The sequence below is a fragment of the Chenopodium album genome, chromosome 8 (genome assembly GCF_948465745.1).
Source record: "Chenopodium album chromosome 8, dcCheAlbu1.1, whole genome shotgun sequence".
Lineage (NCBI taxonomy): Eukaryota > Viridiplantae > Streptophyta > Magnoliopsida > Caryophyllales > Amaranthaceae > Chenopodium > Chenopodium album.
This window is the reverse complement of record NC_137841.1, coordinates 72,696,701-72,721,256: the sequence shown is the minus strand read 5'-3', so window position 1 is coordinate 72,721,256 and position 24,556 is coordinate 72,696,701. Positions and strand designations below refer to the sequence as shown.

The window sequence follows — 24,556 nt, the reverse complement described above, 5'->3', positions numbered from 1 at the left end:
ACAAATTGGATGGTTCCACCCACCCAATTGGACTCCCGGAGGGTATTAGGGACCATGGTAAACATTTCGGCAATTTTTTTTTTTCCAGGCCAAAAAAGTAAAAAAAATTCCAAAATTGAACTCCACGCTTTTTGAGAAATTTGGGATGTTTTGAGACCCGGTGTCGAAAAGTTTTGAGATTTTATGGAATACATCTCGGGTCGTATAATGCCGTTTGGAACCATATATGATCATTATATGTTGTCATAAATGTTCGTGGTAGGCTTGAGTTAATTAAATCGGTGCAATTTGTAAACCGGTAAATTGGCCGTTTAAAGGCAAATAGGATGGTTCCACCCACCCAATTGGAATCCCGTATGGTATTAGGGATCATGGTAAACATTTCGGCAATTTTTATTTCTGGGCAAATAAAAGTAAAAAATTCCAAAATTGAAGGCTAATGTCCACGCTTTTTGAGAAATTTTGGAGGTTTCGGGGCCCGGTGTCGAAAAGCCTTTAGTTTATAAGGGATACATCTTGGGGTCATATAATGCCGTTTGGAACCATATATGATCATTATATGTTGTCATAAATGTTTGTGGTAGATTTGAGTTAACGAAATCGGCACAAGTGGTAAACTGGTAAACTGACCATTTAAAGGCAAATTGGATGGTTCCACCCACTTAATTGGACTCGCGGAGGGTATTAGAGACCATGGTGAACATATCAGCAATTTTTATTTCCGGGCGAAAAAAGTCAAAAAATTCATAAATTGAAGGCTATATCCACGCTTTTTGAGAATTTTTGAAGTCTTCGGGGCCCGGTGTCGAAAAGTCTTGAAGTTCTAGGGAATACATCTCGTGGTCATATAATATCGTTTAGAACCTTTTATGATCATTATTTGTTGTCATAAATGTTCGTGGTAGGCTTGAATTAAGGAAATCGGTGTAAGTTAGTTGTAAACCAGTAAATTGGTCGTTCAAAGGCAAATTGGATGGTTCCACACTTCCACCCACCCGATTGGACTTCTGGAGGGTATTAGGGACCATGGTTAACATTTCGGCAATTTATATATCCGGGCGAAAAAAAGTAAAAAAATTCCAAAATTTAAAGCTAATATCCACGTTTTTTGATAAATTTCGAATGTTTTAGGGCCCGGTGTCGAAAAGCATTGAGATTTAACTCTTACAACAAATATATACTATATTTAAATCTTAAATTTGAGGATGATGTTCCTTTCTTTTGCTCGACTTGGTCTCCCTAGCCAAAATGCTTTAATCAACAATAATAAGGCGGTCTAAATTGCATTTTAGGTGATTTGAAATCAGGTCAGGAACAATTTGGGTTGAATTTAGGCTGGTTCAATAACAAGTCGTGTTAATTTCAAGTCGAGTTAGTAACAGATCGGGTTGAATTTTTGGGTCGGGTAAGTAATAGGTCTGGTAAAATTTGGGTCCGATCAATAACAAGTTGGGTTGAATTTGGGTCAGGTCAATAACAAGTCGGGTTGATTTCGGGTCAGGTTTGGTTAAATTCGGGTCGGGTTAGGAACGGGTCGGGTTGAATTCAGGTCAGATTAGTAACAAGTCGGGTTAAATTCGGGTTTTGACGGGTTAAAACGGGTTTGGGTCAATTTCGGTTCAAGTCGGGTTTGGTTCAGACCAATAATTTACGGTTTACGTACATTCGGTACGGGTCATCTCCAGATCAGTTCATGTTCGGGTCTCACATACTCGGGTCAACCAGGGTCTAGGGTTGGTTTTAGGTCGGGTTTGGGTCACCATTTTTTCGGGTTCAGATGTGTCGATTAATTATCGGGTTTGAGTCGATATTTTGAGTCGGGTCAACTTTTGACAGCTCTAGTAATGACAATGCAAGTGTATTTTTTTTTTTTTTTGAAGGAAAAATGACAAGTGTCATTGATTATTCGCTTTTAGCCTTTTAGTAGATATAATAGATAGATAATTGATAGATAGATATATTATGATTGATTTTTTTTTATTTTTTTAAATTATAATGTTTTAGAAAATGACTAATTAACAAGTAATTAGCAAAATCAGATTATCCGCGATGACACAAATAAAATACTCCATTATAAAATGAAATAGAGCCCTTGAACTCTTAAAGTCATCAATATTGCCTAAAAAAGTTTGATATTTGAATACGAAATATCATTATATCCCTCCTACTAAAATGTCTGGCCATTAAGACTCGAAAATTATTTGATTCCATTACACGTGGCGGTAGTCGACAGGGCATCATGGATAAGAGAAGATTTAGTTTATTGGATGTATCCCTTAGCTGTTTCATTTTTGTTTGATTAAGACAATCCATTAATACAACCTTTTTAGTACTTCTGAGCTTCACTCCCTCTGTCCCCCCCTCTCACATGTACTATGATTTTACAAGGTATGCTACATCATTTCTTCTGTTTTCTATGATAATTACATCTTTTTTAGGAATATTCTAAGTTACTATTCTTAGACTGTCCTTTTTTTTGATAAAATCTACTCCGTACTGTTTAATGTTGCATAGCATATTTTCATCTATGACAAATCATTATTATAATAATAATAATCTACATGAAATTAAATTATCCAATATGGTTTAATTTAAATATAACTATGTTGTTCTAAGGTATTTGATTGTTAATCATGGTGGATATCAGGATATGCCATAAACAATAGACTTGATAAATTTGACTAGATTTACGCGTTAATAAAATCATATCAGATCATCTTATTTTTTAAAAACTCGATCTTTTGAGTTTAAATTCCCATGTTACCAGTCAAATTTCAAATACCTTGTATGAATAGAACATATTTATGAAGTTATTTTTTATTTTGGTGAAACATATTTATGAAGTTATACTATTAACTAACCTTGCATAGTTATCTATGTCTTTTGATGAATGTTTAGGTAACCATTGATACTTGATAGTGTGTTCGAGCTTCGAATGATATATGCATGCTTTATCAACGAAGAGGATGGCTGCACCACTACCTATGTCCAGGAGATTCAGTTCAGAGTTCCATGTTGTTCAAGACGGTTTCAAGTGTTCGTCTTCAGCTTCACCTATCAACATTAGTATGAAAAACAATAGTCTTTTACCAGCTAAAGATAACATCTCGAGTAAATCGAGGACAAAGATGAGTAGAAGGTTTAGTTTTTCAACAGAAGATGATCTTGGAAAGAGGTGTTTCCAAGCTAGTAGTGCTCAAGGATCACCCTGCAAGGATGTTTTAAGTCCTGTTTTTTATGCCTCAGAGTCCGATTTCACGGATAAGCATAAGAGTTCATTAGAATTATACTTGGAGAAACTTCAGAGCCAAGCTAAACAGGTTTCACAGGATTATGACAGTGATGTTTCTGATGTGGATGATCAAACCAGTCAACTGTCAGCAAGGAAGGAACTTGGACTACTCGAGAAGTATTTTGAATCAGTTAAAGAAGGTAATTAAAAGTTAAGGGCTTGATTGTTGTAGTTGCGTTTTCAGTATCTTTGTATCTTGCATAAAGTTATGAATCTTCAGAAAAAAATGAGAAATCTTACTGTCTTCTTCTCCTTGCAGATGGAAAGTCTGAAGATTGTTTGTCATCTTTTCCTGACAGAAATGCATCAGGCAAGTCTGATGACTCTATGAGCATGAAAAAGATAAAAGGCATGGCAATACAAGAGTTTGAGAAAAGCAGTAATATTGCCAGGAAGGCTGCATCATTTCCTATGTATGACGAGAAAGAGAGTGGCAATCTATACCTGATGTAATTGTCTGCTAAGATTCTGCTGTAATTTTCTGTTACTTTAGTATTTGCTTTTTTATTTTTTTTTATTAACAATTTCTCTGTAATTTCTTACATGCAGAAGTACGTTGCTGTCAATAAATATAGCTGTGTTTTTGTTTGAGATAGCTAGTCCAGTAAAAGGTTCAGACTACAACCTCTATTCGCTGCCCCTGATGTACGGTGCCAAGGTTAATGATCTGATCATGGTTGGCCAATGGTGGAGGCTTGTCACACCAATGTTTCTGGTACACGATTAGTCATTTGGTTCGTAGTTCCTTTCTGTTTTGTGTTTGATTGAAACTATGTCATAAATTAGAGATTTAAGGTTTGCTCATTTTTTTTTACTCGGCTTATTTCAATTCAGTCAAAAAACTTATGATTCAATGAAGTCCAGTAATTAGTTGAAAAGAGTTAGTCCCTTAAAAAGGGGTAATTTAACTGATTTGATTATAAAGATTCTCAAAGAAATCATGCTGCTTAGTCTGAAAGACTGAAACTATAGGAGGCAGAAAAAGGGTTATTCAGATTAATTTTAGGCCTCATGTATGAAAATCTGAGCACAGTCCTGAGAATATCAAAACTCTCGAGTTATTGGTTTAATATCCAGATCGAGCTCAGAATGCAGAATGCAGTGGTTGCTCTCTGAATGTTAATAAAATCATTGGTATTCCATCCATCTGAAATTACCTGTATGTTACATTTATTGGTTCAGAATGTTATTGTTCGTAAAAAGTTGGGTCTCATTTTCTACTATAGTGATGGTTTGTGACTAAATTTCTCAATATGCCATAATTCAATGAAGTTATAGGGACATGAAAGACCGGAGTCAACCATCAAAATATCACATTCTTAATTATGAGAAATCGGATTGTGATATTTAACACCAAGGGGACTGGTGGAGGGAGCATATAGATAACAATGACTGATTGACTGATAGTTTACATGTATACTATTAACCAAACCAGTTGATGTATGCAGCATTCAGGACTTCTGCACATTGCACTTGGCTCATGGGTGCTTCTTTCTTTCGGACCTCAAGTTTGCAAAGGATATGGCTCGTTCACATTCTTCCTGATATTCATTCTTGGAGGCATTTCAGGAAACCTCTCAAGCTTCCTTCATACATCAGAAGCCACTGTTGGTGGATCAGTAAGAATTTTGTTCCTCTTTGTTTCCTTTTCTTTACTCCTGTCAACAATTGCTGCTGCTACTGACTTACCAAGTCTTGTACGCCATTTCTAGGGACCAGTTTTTGCTGTCATTGGAGCTTGGCTCGTTTATCAAATTCAAAACAAAGATGTAATTGCAAAGGAACTGTCTGATAGTATGTTTCAGAAGGCAGTCATTGCTACAGCTTTTAGCTTTTTTCTCGGTAACTTTGGACCTGTGGACAACTGGTAAGTTGCTTGGTTCTTCAACTCTGTAGATCACATCAACAGGCCTAAAATTTGTCAGAAAACAATTATCTGAATTGAAAGTCTCGATTTGTTAACTGTGGCAGGACAAGTCTTGGTGCAGCGGTATCAGGAATCATATACGGGTACTTAACATGTCCTGTGGTGCAAGTAGATGATGCACCAGCATCTGCCATGCAAGAAAGAAATAGTGGGATGAAAGACGAAATCACACTTAATAGCACACAAGCAGCTAAACCCTGTAAATCTTTTCTCATTTTCACAATTTTTGTTTCTGCTTTGAGCTCCTTGCTGTTAATTGCTGAGCTTTCGCTTGATAAACTGGAATTTGAAGAGCTTATCCAGATTATCGAGTAATTTTCTTCCTTTTTCTGTAAGATAGCACCTATGTATATGTTACCTATACAGTTCTGTAACATAAATAAAATGTTAGTGTGTTACTTTATAGATATGGTACTATACTTTTATGTGCAAACGCTCATTTATCTCTTCGTTCTTTCCAATCAATCAATCAATCAAAGCCTTAATCCCAAAAGTGGGGTCGGCTAACATGAACCAAATATGATTATTCCGTGTAGTCATCAACATAAATCTTTCTCCTCCATCCCTTACGATCCAAAACTTCATCCTCACGTAAATCCATGCACTTCATATCCTTCCTCACTCCTTCCAACCAAGTCATTTTTGGTCTCCCTCTTCCTCGTTTAATCCCTCCATGATCCCACTCTTCCACTCTTCGCACCGGTGCACCCACGGGTCTCCGTCTTACATGTCCAAACCAACGCAGACGATTTTCCCTTAATTTATCTGCAATGTCTGCCACACCTACTTTCTTGCGAATAACCTCATTTCTGATTCTATCTCTTAAAGTGTTTCCACACATCCACCTTAACATGCGCATTTCCGTAACCTCCATCTTTTTAATATGCTCTTTCTTAGAAGCCCAACATTCTGTACCATAGAGCAACACTGGTCTTATGGCAGTCCTGTAGAATTTTCCCTTCAACTGTAGGGGAATGCTGCGGTCGCATAACACTCCCGTGGCCGCTCTCCATTTAAGCCACCCTGACTTAATTCTGTGGGTTACGTCTTGATCAATGTCACCATTCTTCTGGATGATCGACCCAAGATACTTAAAACATTCACTCATGGTCAAATCCTTTCCATCCAAACTCACCACTTCATTGCTTGTCCCCCTCTGAGTGCCAAAACGACATACCAAATATTCAGTCTTACTCCGACTTAGCTTAAACCCTCTAGATTCCAACCTTTGCCTCCATTGCTCCAACTTAACATTAACCCCGTCCTTAGTCTCATCCACCAAAACGATATCATCCGCGAACAACATACACCATGGAACCTCATCTTGAAATGGTCTAGTTAATTCATCTAGAACCGTTGCAAAAAGAAAAGGGCTTAATGCAGACCCTTGATGCAATCCGATTGTAATAGGGAAATCTTTTGTCAACCCTCCGCATGTCCTCACATTTGTTGACACATCCCGATACATATCCTTAACTAGGTCTACATACCTTCGTGGGATACCTTTCTTCAACATTGCCCACCAAAGTATCTTTCTTGGCACCTTGTCATATGCCTTCTCTAAATCAATAAAGACCATATGAAGATCTTTCTTCTTTACCCTATAAAACTCCATCATTTGTCTTATCAAATGGATTGCCTCCATAGTAGATCTCCCAGACATAAAACCAAATTGGTTATCTGAAATGCTTGTGTATGCCCTCAACCTTTGTTCAATCACCCTTTCCCACAGCTTCATAGTGTGGCTCATAAGCTTAATTCCTCGGTAGTTAGAACAATCTTGAGCGTCTCCTTTGTTTTTATAAACCGGGACCAAGGTGCTCTTCCTCCAATCTTGTGGGATCCTTGTAGCCGTCCATATCTTGTTGAAAAGGTTTGTTAACCAATCAATACCAATCTTACCCAAACACCTCCACACCTCTATCGGTACCCCATCAGGGCCAACCGCCTTCTTAGGTTTCAACTTCCTCAGTGCAATCTCCACCTCTACTCTCCTAATCCTTCGCACATACTCCATGTTGATTTCTTCATCACTCACAGAGGTATCTCCTATCACAACTCCATTACTTCCATTAAATAATTCATCGAAGTACCCCTTCCACCTGTCCTTGATGTCCTCCTCTTGCACTAGGACCATTTGGTTCTTATCTTTGACACACTTCACCATGCCAATATCCTTCCTTGCCTCTTGTCTTCTCTTTGCCATCTTATAAATGATCCTTTCTCCCTCCTTGGAATCAAGTTTTTCATAAACCTCCTGATATGCCTTTTCTTTCGCTTGACGAACAGCTGCCTTTGCCTTACTCTTAGCCTCCTTATACGCTGCAAAGGTTTCATCACTCCTACATTTTCCTAAGGCTTGATAGCATTCCCTTTTTTGCTTAATTACTGCTTTCACCTCTTCATTCCACCACGAAGTATCTCTCTGTATCGAAGTTCTTCCCCTTACTTCCCCTAAGACCTCTTTGGCCACTCTTAGGAAACAGTTCTTCATTCGTAACCAAGTCATGTCCGGATCCACCTCTCCATCCCAATCCGCTTCTTCAATTACCTTTTCTGTAAAAACCTTAGCCTTTGCATCCCTTAGGGTCCACCATCTTATCCTCGGTTCTTCTTGTCTAACTTTTTTCTTCGCCTTCTCTTTCAGACGGATAGTCATTACCAATAGCCGGTGTTGGGTGACCACACTTTCCCCTGGGATAACCTTACAGTTTAGGCAACTTTGTCTATCTATGCTCCTTGTGAGCAGGAAGTCTATTTGAGTTGCATTTGCTCCACTCCGAAAAGTTATCAAGTGTGAATCCCTCTTCTTAAACCAAGTATTAGCCAAAATTAAATCATATGATTGGGCAAAATCCATAATAGCTTCACCACCGGCGTCCCTCTGCCCATACCCAAAGCCTCCATGGACACTCCCATAGCCCTCTTGGCTCGCCCCAACGTGCCCATTTAGATCCCCTCCAATATATAACTTCTCTGAGTGGTGGACACCCTGTACCACCTCGTCTAGATCCTCCCAAAATTGTCGTTTCTCTTCCGCATCTAAACCCACTTGGGGAGCATAAGCACTGATAACATTCACAATCTCCTTGCCACATAGCAACTTCAGCCTTATCAACCTATCGTTCTTCCGATAGACCTCGATCACCTCTTTTGCCAACCTCTCATCGAGAACCACACCAACTCCGTTCCTAGCTCCACCATTCCTTGTCCTGTGGCTCGTTTCTTGCCCAACATACCATACCTTATACCCCAAAACCAAGCCTCGAACTCCTTCTCCTGTCCATCTTGTCTCTTGGAGGCACATGATGTTCACGCGTCGTCTCTTCATTACTTCTACCACTTCTGCTGATTTTCCCGTAAGAGACCCCACATTCCAAGAACCAATCCGCAAACTAAATTCCTTTCTCCCACGCTCCCTCCTGGTCCCAACTCCAGGCCCTTGCTCATTTGACACCACACTCGGGCAATGTGGCGCGTCGCTTCTGGGCGACGACCTAGCAACCCTTGCATACTTATCACTGCACCCGGGTCTGGGAAGTGCAGCGCGTCGCTCAGTAGGGAACGCCCCAATGGCACGCCCTTGCTCATTTGACACCACACTCGGGCAATGTGGCGCGTCGCTTCTGGGCGACGACCTAGCAACCCTTGCATACTTATCACTACACCCGGGTCTAGGAAGTGCAGCGCGTCGCTGAGTAGGGAACGCCCGGGTCTTCGTTCTTTCCAGAGTTTATAAAAATATATATAGGTGATTCGTGACTGAGTTTTGTGACAGTATATGTTAATTACTCGTATCTCATTTTGGCAATACTTATAAGTTAATCGTGACTAGATTGCTACTCATAATCATTTCTTGTCATCTATTGATTCTAAATGAAAAACAGTGGTCTTAAAAAACCTAACCAATATAAATCAAGGTGGCTGGGAAAGTTCAAATTGTTATCCGTAGAGACAATGTAGCGTCATGTTTATGACCAAGCAACGAGGTTTAAGGCAAAATTCTAAACGTACCTTATCCCTTAAAGTCTAGTTTCTTAGAGCTCAAGGTCTATAACTAATGCTACTACATAGAGTGAGCAATGGATTGTTGTCTTATGTCTCAATGGCGTTAAGCTTTTAGAGGGAGAAAAAAAATTGAATTAGGAGGCGATTCTCCGGGTGAACTTGACCATAACCAATTGACATATGCACATAGCTTGCCTTACTAGTTACTACCATTCTTTTTTTTTTTTTGACCCAATAGTTACTACCATTCTTGATGCCAAGTTCTTTTCTCAAGGTGAGTGAAAAAAAATGTACCACTAAAAAAGGTTCAAATTGGGCTGGACTCTCTACTCCAAAAAAAATCGAAGATTCAGTCCATAATAATCTGTTTCATTGGGCTTTTCTCTTGCCAAACCCAGCCCAAAAAACCAAAAAATCCAACAAATTTATGACTTTGGGCCTATGACCCAACCTAAGTCCAGAAATCTAATTTCAGACCATCCTAGCTTATTTACACAAACCAGCCACAGTCCAAAAGCCACTATCATGAATCCACAATAATTTAGGATGTTACCGTTAAATAATGCTCCATACATGTATTACGTTCATTTAAAGTACCACTACAAACATGTACCACCTCAACCATTCACGACAATTTTTCTACCCGGGATTGGAATATATAAGAGTTGCAAAATATTTCACAAAATTGCACTAATCTCACTTTTTTACTATAGAGGAAGGCATTAATCACTTCTAGGACATGCTAATGCTAAGCGGAATTTTATCATATTCCTTTTCTTTTAATGAAATCAAAGTGCTCTTTACTCTTTTAGTAAAGCAAAGGAAGATAAATCAAGAAGCTTCCACATTTAGTTGCCATCTCATTAAAGAAGTAAAGTACAAAAACACCCCCACCTCTTTTTATTTAATTTAATAATTTGATATAAATAAATAACAACTAATAAATCAGGACAAAATCCACCGTTAGTTCTTTCTCTCTCCTCTTTTTGTGATTTAGTTATAATTTTGAAGAAGCTAAAATAAGAAATGGAGCATGGAAAGCTAGGAAGGAAGTTTATGTTGCCAATATTGGTGGTAGATTTGGTAGTCTATCTTATAATATTAAGCCTTGCTTCTTGGTCCCTTAACAAATATATCGATGGTCACCAAAATCACCATTGTAAGTCTCACCTTTTTCTTTCTATATATTGCAACTATGCTTTCATGATGATATATAAATTTATTTTACAATTTCAATATGATATATCATAAGACATAGTCTCAATGATGGAGTCGGCTCCATGAATCAAGATTTTATCTCTTATGTTCGTCAATCATGATTTTATACGTTTTCAGTACTTGCTCTATATTCAATATTCATATTGTTTTCATTCGAATTTAATTGTAACGTTACTAGTTTTGATACTTACTATAACTTCGTTTTATGCTACCTTCAATTTAAAAACTATGTTATGTCTAATATCTTTTCCCAATTAACAACCCCCATAGTTTTATTATTAGATTATAATTTGGATTAATAGTTGCTTCAATTTTTATGGCTTATTACTTTGTTAGTTATCCGTACAAAAATACGAGTTGAAAATATGTCTTTTAAGTCAAAATTTATTAATTTTTGGGCTACCGGTGCGGATAAGAATATAGTTAGAACTTAGAAGTTAATTTCAAATGTTTTTTCTATATAAAATAAAATTTTTACTCATTATCTAAACCACCTTTTGTAAGGATTAATAAAAAAATATTATAATGAATTTTACAATGAAATTTCCCTTAAAAAACATTTATAATAATGGAATTGAAGGACCGGTAATAAGTTAAATTTATGTAAATGTCAACCAAGTTGTTAATAAAGTTTATGAGAGTTATATATACAGGTCTATGACATGAATACAAATCTCGCTTACATTATTGTCTCTTGTTGCACGACTTGAACACAAATCTCGTTAACATTAATTGAGAGATGTCTCTTGTTGCTTCTAACCATATAATTAATTAATGATCTAATAAATTTATTCTTAATGTATAAAATCATAAGCAATATACCCTCTCTAGTGTAACACAATATACATAATGTGTTAGAAAGTGCTCTAAAAAACAAATGAAACGCTTTAATTATAAGAGTTGTTTGTCACAGTGTTAGGTGGAAATGCGGCTACAAACTACATGTTAATGTTTGCACTCTTAGCCGGAACCACCGGGATCGCATCGGTCATAGTGGGCATTGCACACTTTCGATCATGGTCGGTGTCAAGCATGGCAGCAGCCACCTCTGTCGCGGTCATCTCATGGGCTCTAACGGGTTTGGCATTTGGGTTAGCTTGGAAGGAGGTGAGGCTAGGTGGTTATAGAGGGAAACGTTTGCAAACACTTGAAGTATTCATAATAACTTCTACATTGATCCATTTGTTGTATATAATTTTACTTTATGCGGGCCATTTTAACCAGAGATATGGGCTATGTCATGGTGGGCCTGGCCCAGGAAGCTCAACTCGTGAAGCCCAAAAGACTACCGAAAGCGAACCTCCTCCTTCTGCTTGATTTTTTTTTTTTTTTTTTTTGACATTTACTCCGTAATTGTATATTGTTAGAAACTTTGATATTGCCAATACTTGTGGTACTAAGCTAGTTTGATTGCCTTTTCTAATCCAGTGTACTTTTACAATGTACTGATATTTTGTGTAATTCCATAGTAAGGGGCTGGCTAAATCCGTGAGAGGTGTCAGTTCAGTAGGGTCTTTTATTTCACCTTTAAAAAAAAAGTTTCTGATACTCTTTTCATAGCTTAAAGAAGGTCAATTGAAAAACCCTAGTGCTTAATTTCACAAGTTGTCGTTTTGTTAGGGTAGATTACAATTGTGTCTGATTTGTTAGAATTGGATTTTTTTTTTTTTTTCCAGTGTGATTTATCTTGAAGATTATGTACTTTCTTTTATAGTTTTGTATCGTTCTGATCGAATTACTACATTTTAGTATTATTATAAGTTAGGGAGAATATTCTCAATATTGATTGTGTGAAAATATTTGGTACTCCGTAATATATATACTAATTGAAGTCTCCATTATCAGATGAGTAATTTATGTTTCAAGGGTTAGTTGACTTTTCAAAAATAATTGGAAGTTTGAAAGTCAAGACTATGACCAACAAGTTGTAAAATTTAACACTGTTGTTACGTTATTAATTTGCCAAGTTGAAATAGTAATAATGCTGCATAATCAAATTATTGAATTAATTTTTTAACGACTTAATCCCACATAATTAGTGGCTATCTACTAAGTAAGATATTTGGCAAAACTTTTTATTATATAAAGTAGTCATCATTTAATTCATTTGATCACCACACAACTCTAGTTTTTTTGAGAATTAACATGGAGAAGCCGGAAAATGTAATTCCGATAGGTTCACCGGCTGTTGAACCGGCATATGCTCCGTTGATCGGGACTCCATCTCATGATCACGGCCAATGGTCTAACGGTCTTCTTGACTGCACCTCAGATATCGAACTATGTAAGTTTGCTATCTTCGTGTTCACAATACATACATATTTAAACATGTTACACACGTATGTATATCAACTCAAGGTGGTACTATATGAGATTGTCACACTGTGGCGGATTGAAGGGTATTAAGTGGGGTTCCTTGACCCCATAATAGTTTATCACACGTATTTTGACCCCGTTAAACATTTTTTCTGGTACGTACTAACCCTTGTTACGTGTATGTTCTTGTACAGGTTGTCAAACAAGTTGGTGTCCATGCATTACCTTCGGGCAAAATGCAGAGATAATTGATAGAGGATTATCATGTATGTTATTGTCCTTCAAATTCTTATTATTAATTGTTTTTACATATCATTAATATATAATTGACTTTAATTTATTTTAATTTTAAACTTAATCAAAACTAATTAACTTCAAAAAGTTATTGTCGAACATGACCTAAATTTGTTAATAATGACAGCGTGTGGGGTGAGCGGAGCTCTATATGGCATAGTTGGATTCCTATCGGGTTTACATTTTGTTTACGCATGCGCCTATAGAACCAAGCTCAAACGACAATATGGAATATCAGCAAGTCCTATTCAAGATTTGTGCACCCATATTTGGTGCCACCCTTGTGCCTTGTGTCAAGAGCATCGCGAGCTTCAACACCGTGGTTATGATGTTCCTCTAGGTACGTACTCACTTTCTTTTTTATTTATTTAATTATTTTTATGTACAATGTATGAGGACTAATTTCCGTGAGTATTTTTAATAATTTTTCACATCAACTTATGAAAATGGTTAAAACACAACTTTAACTCTTAAATAAGTATTGATTAACATCTTTGTGTTGAACATATACATATAGCTTGAGACTAATTTAATAATCATGATCGATCTCACAAGAAATTGATTTTAATTTTTTTTTGTCCTTTTTCTTATATAGTAGGTAAATCATACTCCCTCCGTTTCATAATGTTAGTCCCATATACTATTTTGGACATTTCAAAAAGATCTACCCATGTTGAATATATTTCATTTATAACTCGATTGTTTTGGAATTAATTGATTGTGGATTGATGACATAACTCTAAATAAGGAAATTTTTACCTTAAATTATTCAGTTATGACTTGTGTTTTCCTAATAAAAAATCAAAAAAGTTAAATAAGGTAAACTAATTATGAATTATGTTGTACTTTAATGTTAGATTCCAAATATATTTGTTTTCTTATTTTATGTGATTGATTTCATATGGGACTAACATTATGAAAGGGAGGGAGTATTAACTAAAGTATAGATGGAGTACTAAAAAATAAATGAAAATAATGTTTAAAGTCAATAAGGTAGAGTATATTACACAAATGAAGGAAGAATAATAATATATTTTTAAAATTATCTTAACAAATTTGTAAGTCAACTTGTATATAATGAATTAATTTATAAATTTCGTAATATTAAATTAATATTATAAATTTATTTATTATCCATGGTTTTGTTTACAGGATGGTATGGTAATTTGGAGAAGCGAAACGGGGGCACGGGTATGGATAATCCCCCTGTGGTGCCGGGTGGTATGACCCGTTAGATCAAAGATGCATATGCTTTTATAGTTCATTTTCTAGCTTTGATTGGCTATTTTGTATGTTGTGTTTTTATGTAATTCTATTTATGAACTAAATTATACCTTCATTAAGTCCCAATGTTTAAGATCGTTTCCTTATTAACAACTTAATTCTTTCAAAAAAAAAAAAAAAAAAAAAAAAACAACTTACTAAGAAAAAAAGATTTATTAGCTAATTAATGCAAAAAAGTGTATTGTACTTTAAAATATTTATATTGTTATTATGGAGTGTTTGTGGTATGTGAATTTACAATTGTGTTTCGCTTTAATTTTTGCACCCTATCTTACTATTAGTAATACTATCATGAGCCAGATTAGAGCTTCTATTGTATGATTGTAAGAAGATAAATTTTGGAAATGCGATCAAATTAAAATAGACAAGTAATTAGGTTGATAGGCTCTTGAAAAACTTATAGAATCTTATATTTGAATAACAAAGAGGAAAAAAATGGTCATATTTATTTATACTCCTTTTTTTTTTTTTTTTTTTTTTTGACGGATTGTACTCTTTAAAAACCAATGGTATCATTTCAATAATTCCTCTTTGAAATACTATAAATAATTCTAATTCCTCTTTGAAATACTATAAATAATTCAAAAACTACGCATTATTATATGCTATAAAACAAAATATATATATAAATAATCTCCTAGCTGAAACCCTAAATTAAAGAATAAAAAAAAAAAAAAATTGAAAATTGTTTATTCCTTTGCATATTGCAAATGATAACTTGGAGCACTACAGTTATATGATTGAGCACCGAAACCCCAACTTTAATCATGATGTCAAGCATAATATCTTAGTGGATCCTTAAGAATATGTTATTCGTGACCAAAGTTATAAGGGTTTGGTCGGGTCATGACCTATCTTATCCGGGCCCCTAACCACAAATACATACAAGGTGGTGACTTGGTTAGTGTGGAATTTGGTGTGAAAATGTGGAACATAAATTATCATGAGGCAAACTCAGGCAATCAGCCTGATTGATGAATTTTGTCGATCAGTTGCTTTTTGTGGGCCCTTCTTGCCAAATAAATTAATTTTAACTACTATTCGGTTTTGAAGACGTTAGTAACTCTAACGTCTGTTTCTTTTTTTTTTTTTTAATTTTATTAACATCTTCTCCAATCTTCCACCCCAACACCATCATAGTCACCATCACTTCGACCACCATCTGAAACCCATCACAGCCACCACCATCTTTACGCCTTCCGCCGAACGAACCCAGAAAGCCTGAGATCTTCGTCCTCTTCTTCAGTTCTTCCCGTCGTCCTCTTCTTCCCAACAATGGCAGCTTCGCGACGAAACTAAAAGACACCCTACTTCAATAGAGTGTAAATTAGGGCCATATCAACCCTTTAAGGAAAGCATTTCATTTGCGGCGACATTTTAAACTGCCATATAAGGTGGGTTTTTGCGGAATTTCAGAATTGGGTGATGGGTTTTGGAGCTTGAGTTCCATAGAAATGGAGGTTGAGAGAAATTGGGGGTTGAATTGAGTGGTAATTGTGGTAATTGAGGGAGTGAGAATGAAGATGATGATGATGATGAGGTTAATCAAGCTTTACTTGTTAGGATTGGAAGCTGAAATTCTGGGTTTTGAGTGACCGATTATTGTTGTTGTTGTTAATCAAGCTTTCATGAGGTTAATCAACAAGCATTTTTATTTAATTTTTTGGGTTGTTGTTGGAGTGCTTGTTGATTGATTTTAATGGAAGGAGGAGGAGGTGGATTTGCAAGGAGTGGGGTGAATTTGCAGGGAGTAAGAGTGAGAGAGAGAGTGAGGTGGATTTGTGGTAACGGCAATGAATATCAACGTTTGCACAAGCTGACCAAACTACCCTTACTAATATGACTGAAAAGACGAAATTGACCCCTGATTTACACAAACTGTAAATCAGCCTGATTGACTTGTATTTTCTCAATTATCATAAAATAAATTTAGTGAAATCAAGAAATTAATTGATTGACACCAAAAATGAGAGTGGAAATTTAATCCACATTACATAGTCATTTGATTGACAACAATAGCACAAAAAGTAATTCCTTTAGCCTCCTTTTTCCCTTGGAATGGTTGGTGGTTAGTACAATTATTGACATGGACATGGTAAATCATATCAAACTTTATGCATACCATTAATATTTTAGTGTGTATCGTCTTTAGAACCAACCAATTAAACACCCTAATGAATTGATCAAATCTCACATAAGCCAATCCAACTCAGGTTAGTGCGTGGAAGACTCCAAGGAAGGAGGAATAATTAAAGGAATCCTCACTTCTAAGTTGTCTCTAATAAGAATTTATCTATAAGACACAATCTTTACCATTAAGCCAAGTACTAGTTAGTTAAGAGAGTCTGTATTTAGGCTGTGTCCAAATTCTCCCAATTTAGCTAGTTGGATGCTCGATCAAGCCCGTATGGTGGCCATCTATACCAAATTACCAAAATGCAATCAAACGTACTCGTCTGTCCATGTCTATTTAGGAGCCTAGGATGGATGGATATGGCTAAAGATTGTCACTTCGTGTGTTTATATGACTATGTTGTCTACGCGTCAAACCAAAACTCTTCCTAACTAACGGGGTCCAACTAGTACGACTTAGTACATTTTTTGCATGTGGCAGACAAGTAGAACACTTCTTTTTTGGCTTTCCTACTTGTTGATATGCCTTGGCCCTTTTCTTCGGCTATAATCTGATTAGCATGCAGCACAACAAAGTTCCAATCATACATCTAACAAACGACAAACAATCTTTAGTTCTCTTTGAGACGGTCCTAAAGGATACTCAATCTTCACGCCGTTTTATTGGAGGAGTTGAGTAGAGTGACTTGGTCTAAATTGTGTCGGAGGGCCGTGGAGGGGTGATATGACCCGCTTTTGGCTTAGGATGTTGGGTTGGTTTCTTTCTGTTTTTTCTTTTTTTAGTCTAGCTAACATGTTCTGCTTGAGGCTTTAATTCGCGCCTTTGCCCCTCTCCTTCACCCCCCCCCCCCCCCCAAAAAAAAATAAATAAAAAGAATGTGCCTACAATAATTACTATAATGTATTTTCTTTGACTTATATTCTATCCTAGTTTAATAAAACTCAATCATGACTACACGATTTATTCATCTCAAACTTGTGAATATATATGCCTAAACTTACTCAAACTTATTTTGTAACGATCATAAAAATGTAATCCAAGTCATTCTAATCATCAAGTTCATTCACCCCACACACCTACTACACCCTTTTCGGCTAAAGATTGAGATTCTAAAAATAAAGTTAGAATTATTGTGTTTATGGTTAAATGAGTTACTCATTTAAATATCAACTAGCCTTCTGACCCGTGCAATGCACGGGATCTTTATAAGGAGTACAATAATAACTTTTGTTTTATAATATGTTTTATTTGGAAAATAAATAGCTTATAAAGGAGAAGAAATGGGTGATAATTGAATGTAATTGTAGAGATATTAAGTTGGGGGAAAATGAATCAAATAACATTCATATATGCATTTTTTTTTTTTTGTAGGGAACAATTATACATGTATTGAATTAAATTTAGTTTTTTTTTTTTTTTTTTATTAATGAAGGGAGGTGACATGCATGTGACATTGATGAAAATAAATTTTAATTTACATGTGGCATGATGGGGATGATGGTTTGTGATTTTAAATACTAAAGTATAGAGTATAGATATAGATATAGATAGATTACTCCGTAATTTTTCATCTCTAGTTTGTTTGTATGTAATTATCTCATTCTTATTTGTTTAACATAATTTGTACCCATACTAACATGACAATAATATTTTATTGAATTTCTTACATTTCTATAATAATAGTGTGATTTAATTTGATGGACACATAGAAGACCCTACCTTCCACTACATACAAATGCATTTTAACTAGCACTATATATTTGTTGCTAAATTTCCCCAAATAAATCATTAGAAATCTTTCACCTTTTTTTTTTTAGTCCTTCAATTAATAATTTTAGTTTGATTGGTTTATCTATCATACATTCATCACTATGAAACAGGCAGAGCATCAACCAGCTACTAGTGACTTTACTACCGGTCTTTGTGATTGTTGCTCCGATTGTTCAAGCTGTAAGCACTGCTCATCAACTCATTATTCTACTACTCATTTCGATTTTTATCTCACAAAACGATTTCAAAATATGAATAATTTTAATTTTACCATTACTAATAATTATCTTTATTTATGTAAAAAAATTGATTAAAGTAAATATGAAGTATTTCAATTTCGGACCAAATATTAATTGAACAAAATCTTACATGATAATAGTATAAACCACGGAGTAGCATAACTACTCCGTATAATGTTAAAGTATCACCCTTATTTCAAAATTCAAATTTTTTTGCAGGTCTTCTTACATTTTGTTGCCCCTGCATTTCCTTTGGACGAATTGCAGAGATTGTCGACCAAGGCTCATTATGTAAGTTTTATATTGACATCGATCGATATGCTATCATATATACTAATATACGTTACGTATATAAGAATATAAGTACTCCATATGTGATTAATTAACCATTGTTTTTATGTTACTCCGTAAATAAATTTATTTTTCTGATACTAATATATACAATATTGTAACAAATTAATTAATTAATTAATTAATTGTAAATGTTTAAAAATTAAAAATGAATTTGGTGGTGCAGCATGTTGTGTTGCAGGAACCTTCTACTTGGTACTTGCAACCTTTGTAGGGTTTCAATGGATTTACACATGCACATACCGTGCAAAGCTTAAGGCTCATTTTGGGATTCCGGAAAGCACCTGTGAGGATTGTTGCATCCACTTCTTTTGTCAATGTTGTGCCTTGGCTCAAGAGTACCGCGAGCTTAAACTCCGTGGCTACAACCCTGCTCTTGGTAACTATCTATAACTCATCTCTGATCTCTATATACATCACGTTTTGACAAATCGTCGAGGTTATTTGGGGATTCCCTTACCCTTATCCCTTCTGTCCCAATAATCCTAGCTCCTAAGGTGGGACCGGGGAACATGTTATGGGTTTATTAGGTTCATTGAATAGTCTTTTACTTTTCCTAATATATATATTTTTTAAAAAATGAATATTTACTTTATTAGAAATTTATGTGATAATAATTAAAGTTTGTCATTGTATTGTGTCTAGGATGGGAAGGAAATATGGAGAGACAAAAGCCTTCCACTGTGCCTCCTCAAATACCTGTGGGCATGATTAGATAATAAATCTCACGTACAAGGTACAACAAAATGGAGGATGAGAAATTATCTTTGCTCTCTATGTATACTCGTATGTATATACAGAGTATATGGTATGATAATATATACGTACTCAATATGTTGTATGTAGCTTTAATTTTCTTTGATATACCCCTAGTCTATCTCAATTTTTGTATCAATGCATTACTTGTGTATGTCCATCATCTACTTTTATGTTGATAATCCACATATAATGTGTTAAAGGACCATCTCAACCAAAAGATTTAAATTAGCTGATGGTTGAAGCACATGATTATGTTTTATACGCAATCATAGAAAATACTTAAAATATACATAGTATATGGTAAGAGAATAAAGTGATTATTACCATTTGACATCCATTGTGTATTTGATTTGTATCGCGTTATACGTATTGTTAAATTTAGGCTACTTACAAGCCTAAAGGATATTCATATTCTATACTAAAATTAATTGGACCAATAATTGGTAACAATAAGTGTAATTGCTCTAAAGTGTAAAGTGATATCTTTTGTCTTCTTTCTCTAATAAGAAATTGAACAAGAACAATTCACATGTGATTAACAGTGAGACGTACTCAAAACATATATACGGTGTACAGATTAATATATCATCAAATTAAAGAACTATGGAGTATGAGTGTATGACTCAAGTTTTTATACAGTACCTATAAATTACAATTATTTAACAAGTCAGCATGGTGATTAAAAAAACCCCTACAATAATCATCTAATAATCTTTTAGGAAAACACACACATACAAAAAAAAAAAAAAAAAAAGAAAAAAGATTGATGGATTTTAAAGAGGTAGGACTTGTTCTCTTAGCTTAATTTCAGTTCAGTTTAGTTTAATTCAGCTCCAATCACTTCATTTTAGTTTCTAATTTCATGCTCTCATAAAGAATTTAGTTCAGTTTAGCCTCAATAAACAGTTTAGTTCAGCTCCAATCAGGTTAGGCATGTAGTCCCAATAAATCAATTTGATATCAAATGGCAAAATGATAAATAAAATAATATATATATGTCCAGTAATCATGACATTTTCATAAATAAATCAACAATAGTAGGATCCATATTTAATACTACAAAATTATTGATTTATTTACCATTTTGTCATTTGATAAACAAAATTTGTTTTCATCAAATTGATAAACTAGTATTTTTCTGGATTGTTTTTTAAATATTATGATTAAATATAATTTATTGAATATATATATCCATATCTTTACTCTAATGTAATATATAATGCCCTGGCTTATGGCGATCTATTCCTTAGGAGACCTTCAATTAATCTAAGAGGGCCGGCCTAAAAATAAAACACAATTCAAACACACATAAAAATTAAAGGAGAGAAAAATAGAAACAAAGAGGAGAAATTATTATTTAAATTTTGTGATTAAATAAAATGGTGAGGTTTCTTATGTGCATGGTGACTCTATTCCGTACTGGATTGCTGGTTTTGGATTTCTTAGAAGCATTGGGAGTGTGTTAGTCATCACTAAGTAACCTCAAAGACGACGCACGCGTTCGTTGTAGATGTGGTGGTGGTGGTGATGTCGACGATGGAGACGGAGGAGGAGGAGGATGTGGCTGTGGTGGAGGGGGTGTTGTACGTTAGAAAAAGTCAAACCTTGTTGGTTGTGTAGCCTCTTTCTATCCTACATATTGTTGGATTATTATTTGTTGTATATGTTGTAATCTTGTAACTATGTAAGTGATAGATATCATATGTAAATACATAGACTTGTTATTTTATAATTTTGTACATCTATATATCTATTTTCATTGTCAAATGTATATGGATTTTTATTTTATCAAAATAATTATATTGATCGATCTAGGACTTTATCAATGTCTATAAACTTGCTGAACTTTCAAAGAAGGTAACACAATATATTAAGATACATTATTACTTTAATTTAATATTTTTAATTAGTCAACAACATATATAGATATGATGATATGTAAGAGCCCATGTATAAAAACTAAGGAAGAAAATAATAAAGGAGCTAATTTATTAAGTGTGATAAAATGGTGAGGTTTCTAAGTTCTAAGCATGGTGAGAATGCTTTAATATGGAATGGTGGTTTTGAGTTGCTTGGAAGCATTGAGGGTGTCTTGGTGTTGATATGTTTGATGGTTTTGTCTATTTCAATCATGTCAATGATTTTAGTTGCTTGTGCTGATCACTTTGGTCATCCAAGAAGACGGCGGCGTTGGGGTCGTGGTGGTGGTTTCGGCGGTGGAGATGGAGATGGAGGAGGAGGAGGATGTGGCGGCGGTGGTGGTGGTGGGGGTGGTGATTAGATGGGATATATATATTATTCATCTCTTGTGTTAAGAATGTTGAATAGTTCATTATTGGTTGTGTGATTCTTTTGTGTTTTTTCCCAATTCAATTATTTTGGTATTGTGTGTGGCATTGGCATTGCAAGCTGTAATTTGTTATAAGAGATTTCTCATCATATAATAATATATATATATGCATAGACTTGGTGTTGTATCTATCTTTCCAATTTCCATAATCTAATACAAGTATAATTTTTAATTCATCTACTTGTTTGCTTGTCTAATAACTACGGATTACCTCGTAGGAGTTTTAAATGGAGTATTGTTATGTATTATTTGCTGGTGCATAACCAGAGCATAAGGTGATAGGAGTATAGGACCACATTTTTTCTATTTTAATTTTCAGATTTTAGTTGTATCATTGTAGTCATTTAATTTCCATTACAACCAATTATAATACCGTTATACTATTAATGGTACAATTCCACAACCTGGTACATACGTAGTATATATTAGCTTCAAAATTATATCATTGTAACAATTTTTAATACCATTATAACCATTTATAATACTACTCCACTTTCAATGGAACATTTCACATCTTAGTGGTACCAATATTAAGTTGTCATGTTTGGCCTCTATATCACAATATGTTTGGCCTCTGCACCCAATCAAAGAGTACCATGCAATATAATATCTAGAGGTTCAATTGCGAAACTAGGCGAGCTTTCTAGTGATGCTACTGTACGCACAGCGAAGCCATGCATAAACAATGCGATGAATCATATGGCGAAGCAATACTGTTGAAGTTTATCCCGCCAAATAATATATGTAAGAGTCCCACATTGATAAAAGAAGAGAGAGTTAAACACTTTATAATGCTAAAAGATTACTCATTCTATTACCATATAGTTTTGGGATGGAACTTCCTTTGGACTTGCGAAGTGTTATGGATCTTGTCTTTTTACTTTTAAAACTTTAACGAATTTTTTTTTAAAAGTGTTAGTTTTTTATACTTTACCTTGATCCGACACGATATTAAATCACCTCTTTAAATCTGTAATAGATCAAGCAAATTCTACTATACTCATAATATCAGGCTAACTAAAGTTTGTAGATAATTAACTAATATAGTTGATTAAAAATTTTAATAGGTGGATGATATTCAAGACCTGAGATCAAATTTTATCTACATCACTTGACCTTTAAAAAAACCCTAAAAGTCAAGCCCAAAGCCTTAGCTTACCCTTTCTAAAAAAAATACGGAGTAATAATAAAGGATGGAGACAGTGTATGATTCCATGTTAGTTTCATTCATTATTTAAAGCTAGGAGTATATTTTGACAGTCCATTCCTGATATTTACATCTTGACTAAGCTATATTTAGTTATTTACTAACACATTATAAAATTTAAATGAATTAAGCGTTGATTAAGTAAAGTATAATTGATTCACTGATAAGTACCTATTCAATTGGCCTCCAAGACCAGTAAAAGTATGACATATTCTTTGAGATTTCAAGCCAATACACTCTACCTATATATACTCTCCTATTCTTAAGCAACTTTGTTCATTAAGCAATTAATCCAAATTTATAAGCCACAATAATTATAATTTGTGGCTAATTTTATTGCTTAATTGTATCATTAAGTCATGAAGCAACAACAACCAGCAATGGGAGTTCCGGTGGCCGTGCCGAATGCTCCTCCATTTCAACCCCTGAATCAACCCGGTGCTGCTGTTGCAAACTTCTCTACCGGTCTTTGTGATTGTTTCTCTGATCCTTCTCTTTGTATGTCCCCCTTTGACCCGGCCTAGGTACGTATAATATAATACGCAAAATTACACCATCTTACATTCTACTCCGTACATGTACACAAACAGGTTGCATGACTTGTTGGTGCCCATGTATCACATTTGGACGAATAGCTGAGATAGTTGATAGAGGCTCCTCATGTAAGTATAACACCATAATATTTAATATACTATAATATAATATATCGATCTTCACATTTTACTTTATAAATAAACATTATCCTTAAAATAAAATTACTATCTCCGTTTCTAATAAAAAGTTTACATGTCAATTGATTGTACATTTTGTCGTGAAATGTAGCATGTGGAGTGAGTGGGGCGTTATATGCACTACTTTTGGGCCTGACGGGGTTTCAATCCATATATTCATGCGCATATCGATCAAAAATGAAGGCCCAAATGGGAATGCCAGAGGATTGTTTCGGAGATTGTTGTATCCATTTTTGGTGCGAGTATTGTGCATTATGCCAAGAGTACCGTGAGCTTCAACGCCTAGGCTATGATCTTCCCCTTGGTAATATATTATTTTATTATTAATCTCTCTTTTATTTGATTTGTTCAACATTTATTAAAATAGATTTTCAACAAATTATAAATTATGTTGTTTATTATAGGTTGGCATGGTAATGTGCAAAGACAAAATCAAGGAACCGTGATGGCTCCATCGGTGCCAGGTGGCATGACTCGATAAGCCGGATGATTTTTTTTATGAGTAACCTTGGGAGATAACTTGAAAAAAAAAATCATATATATTTGTAAAATAACATAATGAATGTATACTATTCCGTATGATGAATATATGTTTTGTGAAAGTGAGGAATAGCTCTAGTGGTTAGAGTTTTTCTCCCGATTTCAAGTGATCGAATGTATGTTTTGTTTTTTGTTT

General features: G+C 34.8%; 5 protein-coding genes across 7 annotated transcripts; all 5 read left to right on the top strand.

Annotated features, from left to right (window-relative positions):
• The first annotated feature begins 2,244 nt into the window (after positions 1-2,244).
• On the top strand, positions 2,245-5,622 carry LOC145642305 (RHOMBOID-like protein 9, chloroplastic). The gene is made up of 7 exons (XM_081693432.1): positions 2,245-2,388; positions 2,899-3,432; positions 3,552-3,741; positions 3,842-4,007; positions 4,741-4,911; positions 5,005-5,159; positions 5,264-5,622. The coding sequence occupies exons 2-7, from the start codon at positions 2,943-2,945 to the stop codon at positions 5,532-5,534; spliced, it is 1,443 nt and encodes a 480-aa protein (XP_081549558.1). The 5' UTR covers positions 2,245-2,388; positions 2,899-2,942; the 3' UTR covers positions 5,535-5,622.
• Positions 5,623-10,187: 4,565 nt separating this feature from the next.
• Positions 10,188-12,049, top strand: LOC145556583 (membrane protein PM19L-like). Its single transcript, XM_081618236.1, has 2 exons — positions 10,188-10,386; positions 11,359-12,049. The coding sequence occupies exons 1-2, from the start codon at positions 10,254-10,256 to the stop codon at positions 11,760-11,762; spliced, it is 537 nt and encodes a 178-aa protein (XP_081474362.1). The 5' UTR covers positions 10,188-10,253; the 3' UTR covers positions 11,763-12,049.
• Positions 12,050-12,565: 516 nt separating this feature from the next.
• On the top strand, positions 12,566-14,412 carry LOC145556582 (protein PLANT CADMIUM RESISTANCE 2-like). Its single transcript, XM_081618235.1, has 4 exons — positions 12,566-12,729; positions 12,956-13,027; positions 13,183-13,395; positions 14,208-14,412. The coding sequence occupies exons 1-4, from the start codon at positions 12,591-12,593 to the stop codon at positions 14,288-14,290; spliced, it is 507 nt and encodes a 168-aa protein (XP_081474361.1). The 5' UTR covers positions 12,566-12,590; the 3' UTR covers positions 14,291-14,412.
• A 3,849-nt stretch (positions 14,413-18,261) lies between these two features.
• On the top strand, positions 18,262-21,140 carry LOC145556581 (cell number regulator 9-like). 3 transcript variants are annotated; one of them, XM_081618233.1, is made up of 5 exons: positions 18,262-18,423; positions 18,702-18,773; positions 19,000-19,212; positions 19,479-19,569; positions 21,070-21,140. In XM_081618233.1, exons 1-4 carry the CDS (start codon positions 18,345-18,347, stop codon positions 19,550-19,552), a joined length of 438 nt encoding a protein of 145 aa, XP_081474359.1. In that variant the 5' UTR covers positions 18,262-18,344; the 3' UTR covers positions 19,553-19,569; positions 21,070-21,140. The 3 variants fall into 3 exon arrangements, with proteins under 3 accessions (XP_081474359.1, XP_081474360.1, XP_081474358.1); XM_081618234.1 differs by lacking the exon at positions 21,070-21,140 and adding an exon at positions 20,135-20,164; XM_081618232.1 differs by lacking the exon at positions 21,070-21,140 and having other exon boundaries at positions 19,479-19,735.
• A 2,300-nt stretch (positions 21,141-23,440) lies between these two features.
• LOC145556580 (protein PLANT CADMIUM RESISTANCE 2-like) lies at positions 23,441-24,546 on the top strand. The gene is made up of 4 exons (XM_081618230.1): positions 23,441-23,647; positions 23,740-23,811; positions 23,972-24,184; positions 24,285-24,546. The coding sequence occupies exons 1-4, from the start codon at positions 23,509-23,511 to the stop codon at positions 24,359-24,361; spliced, it is 501 nt and encodes a 166-aa protein (XP_081474356.1). The 5' UTR covers positions 23,441-23,508; the 3' UTR covers positions 24,362-24,546.
• Positions 24,547-24,556: the final 10 nt, after the last annotated feature.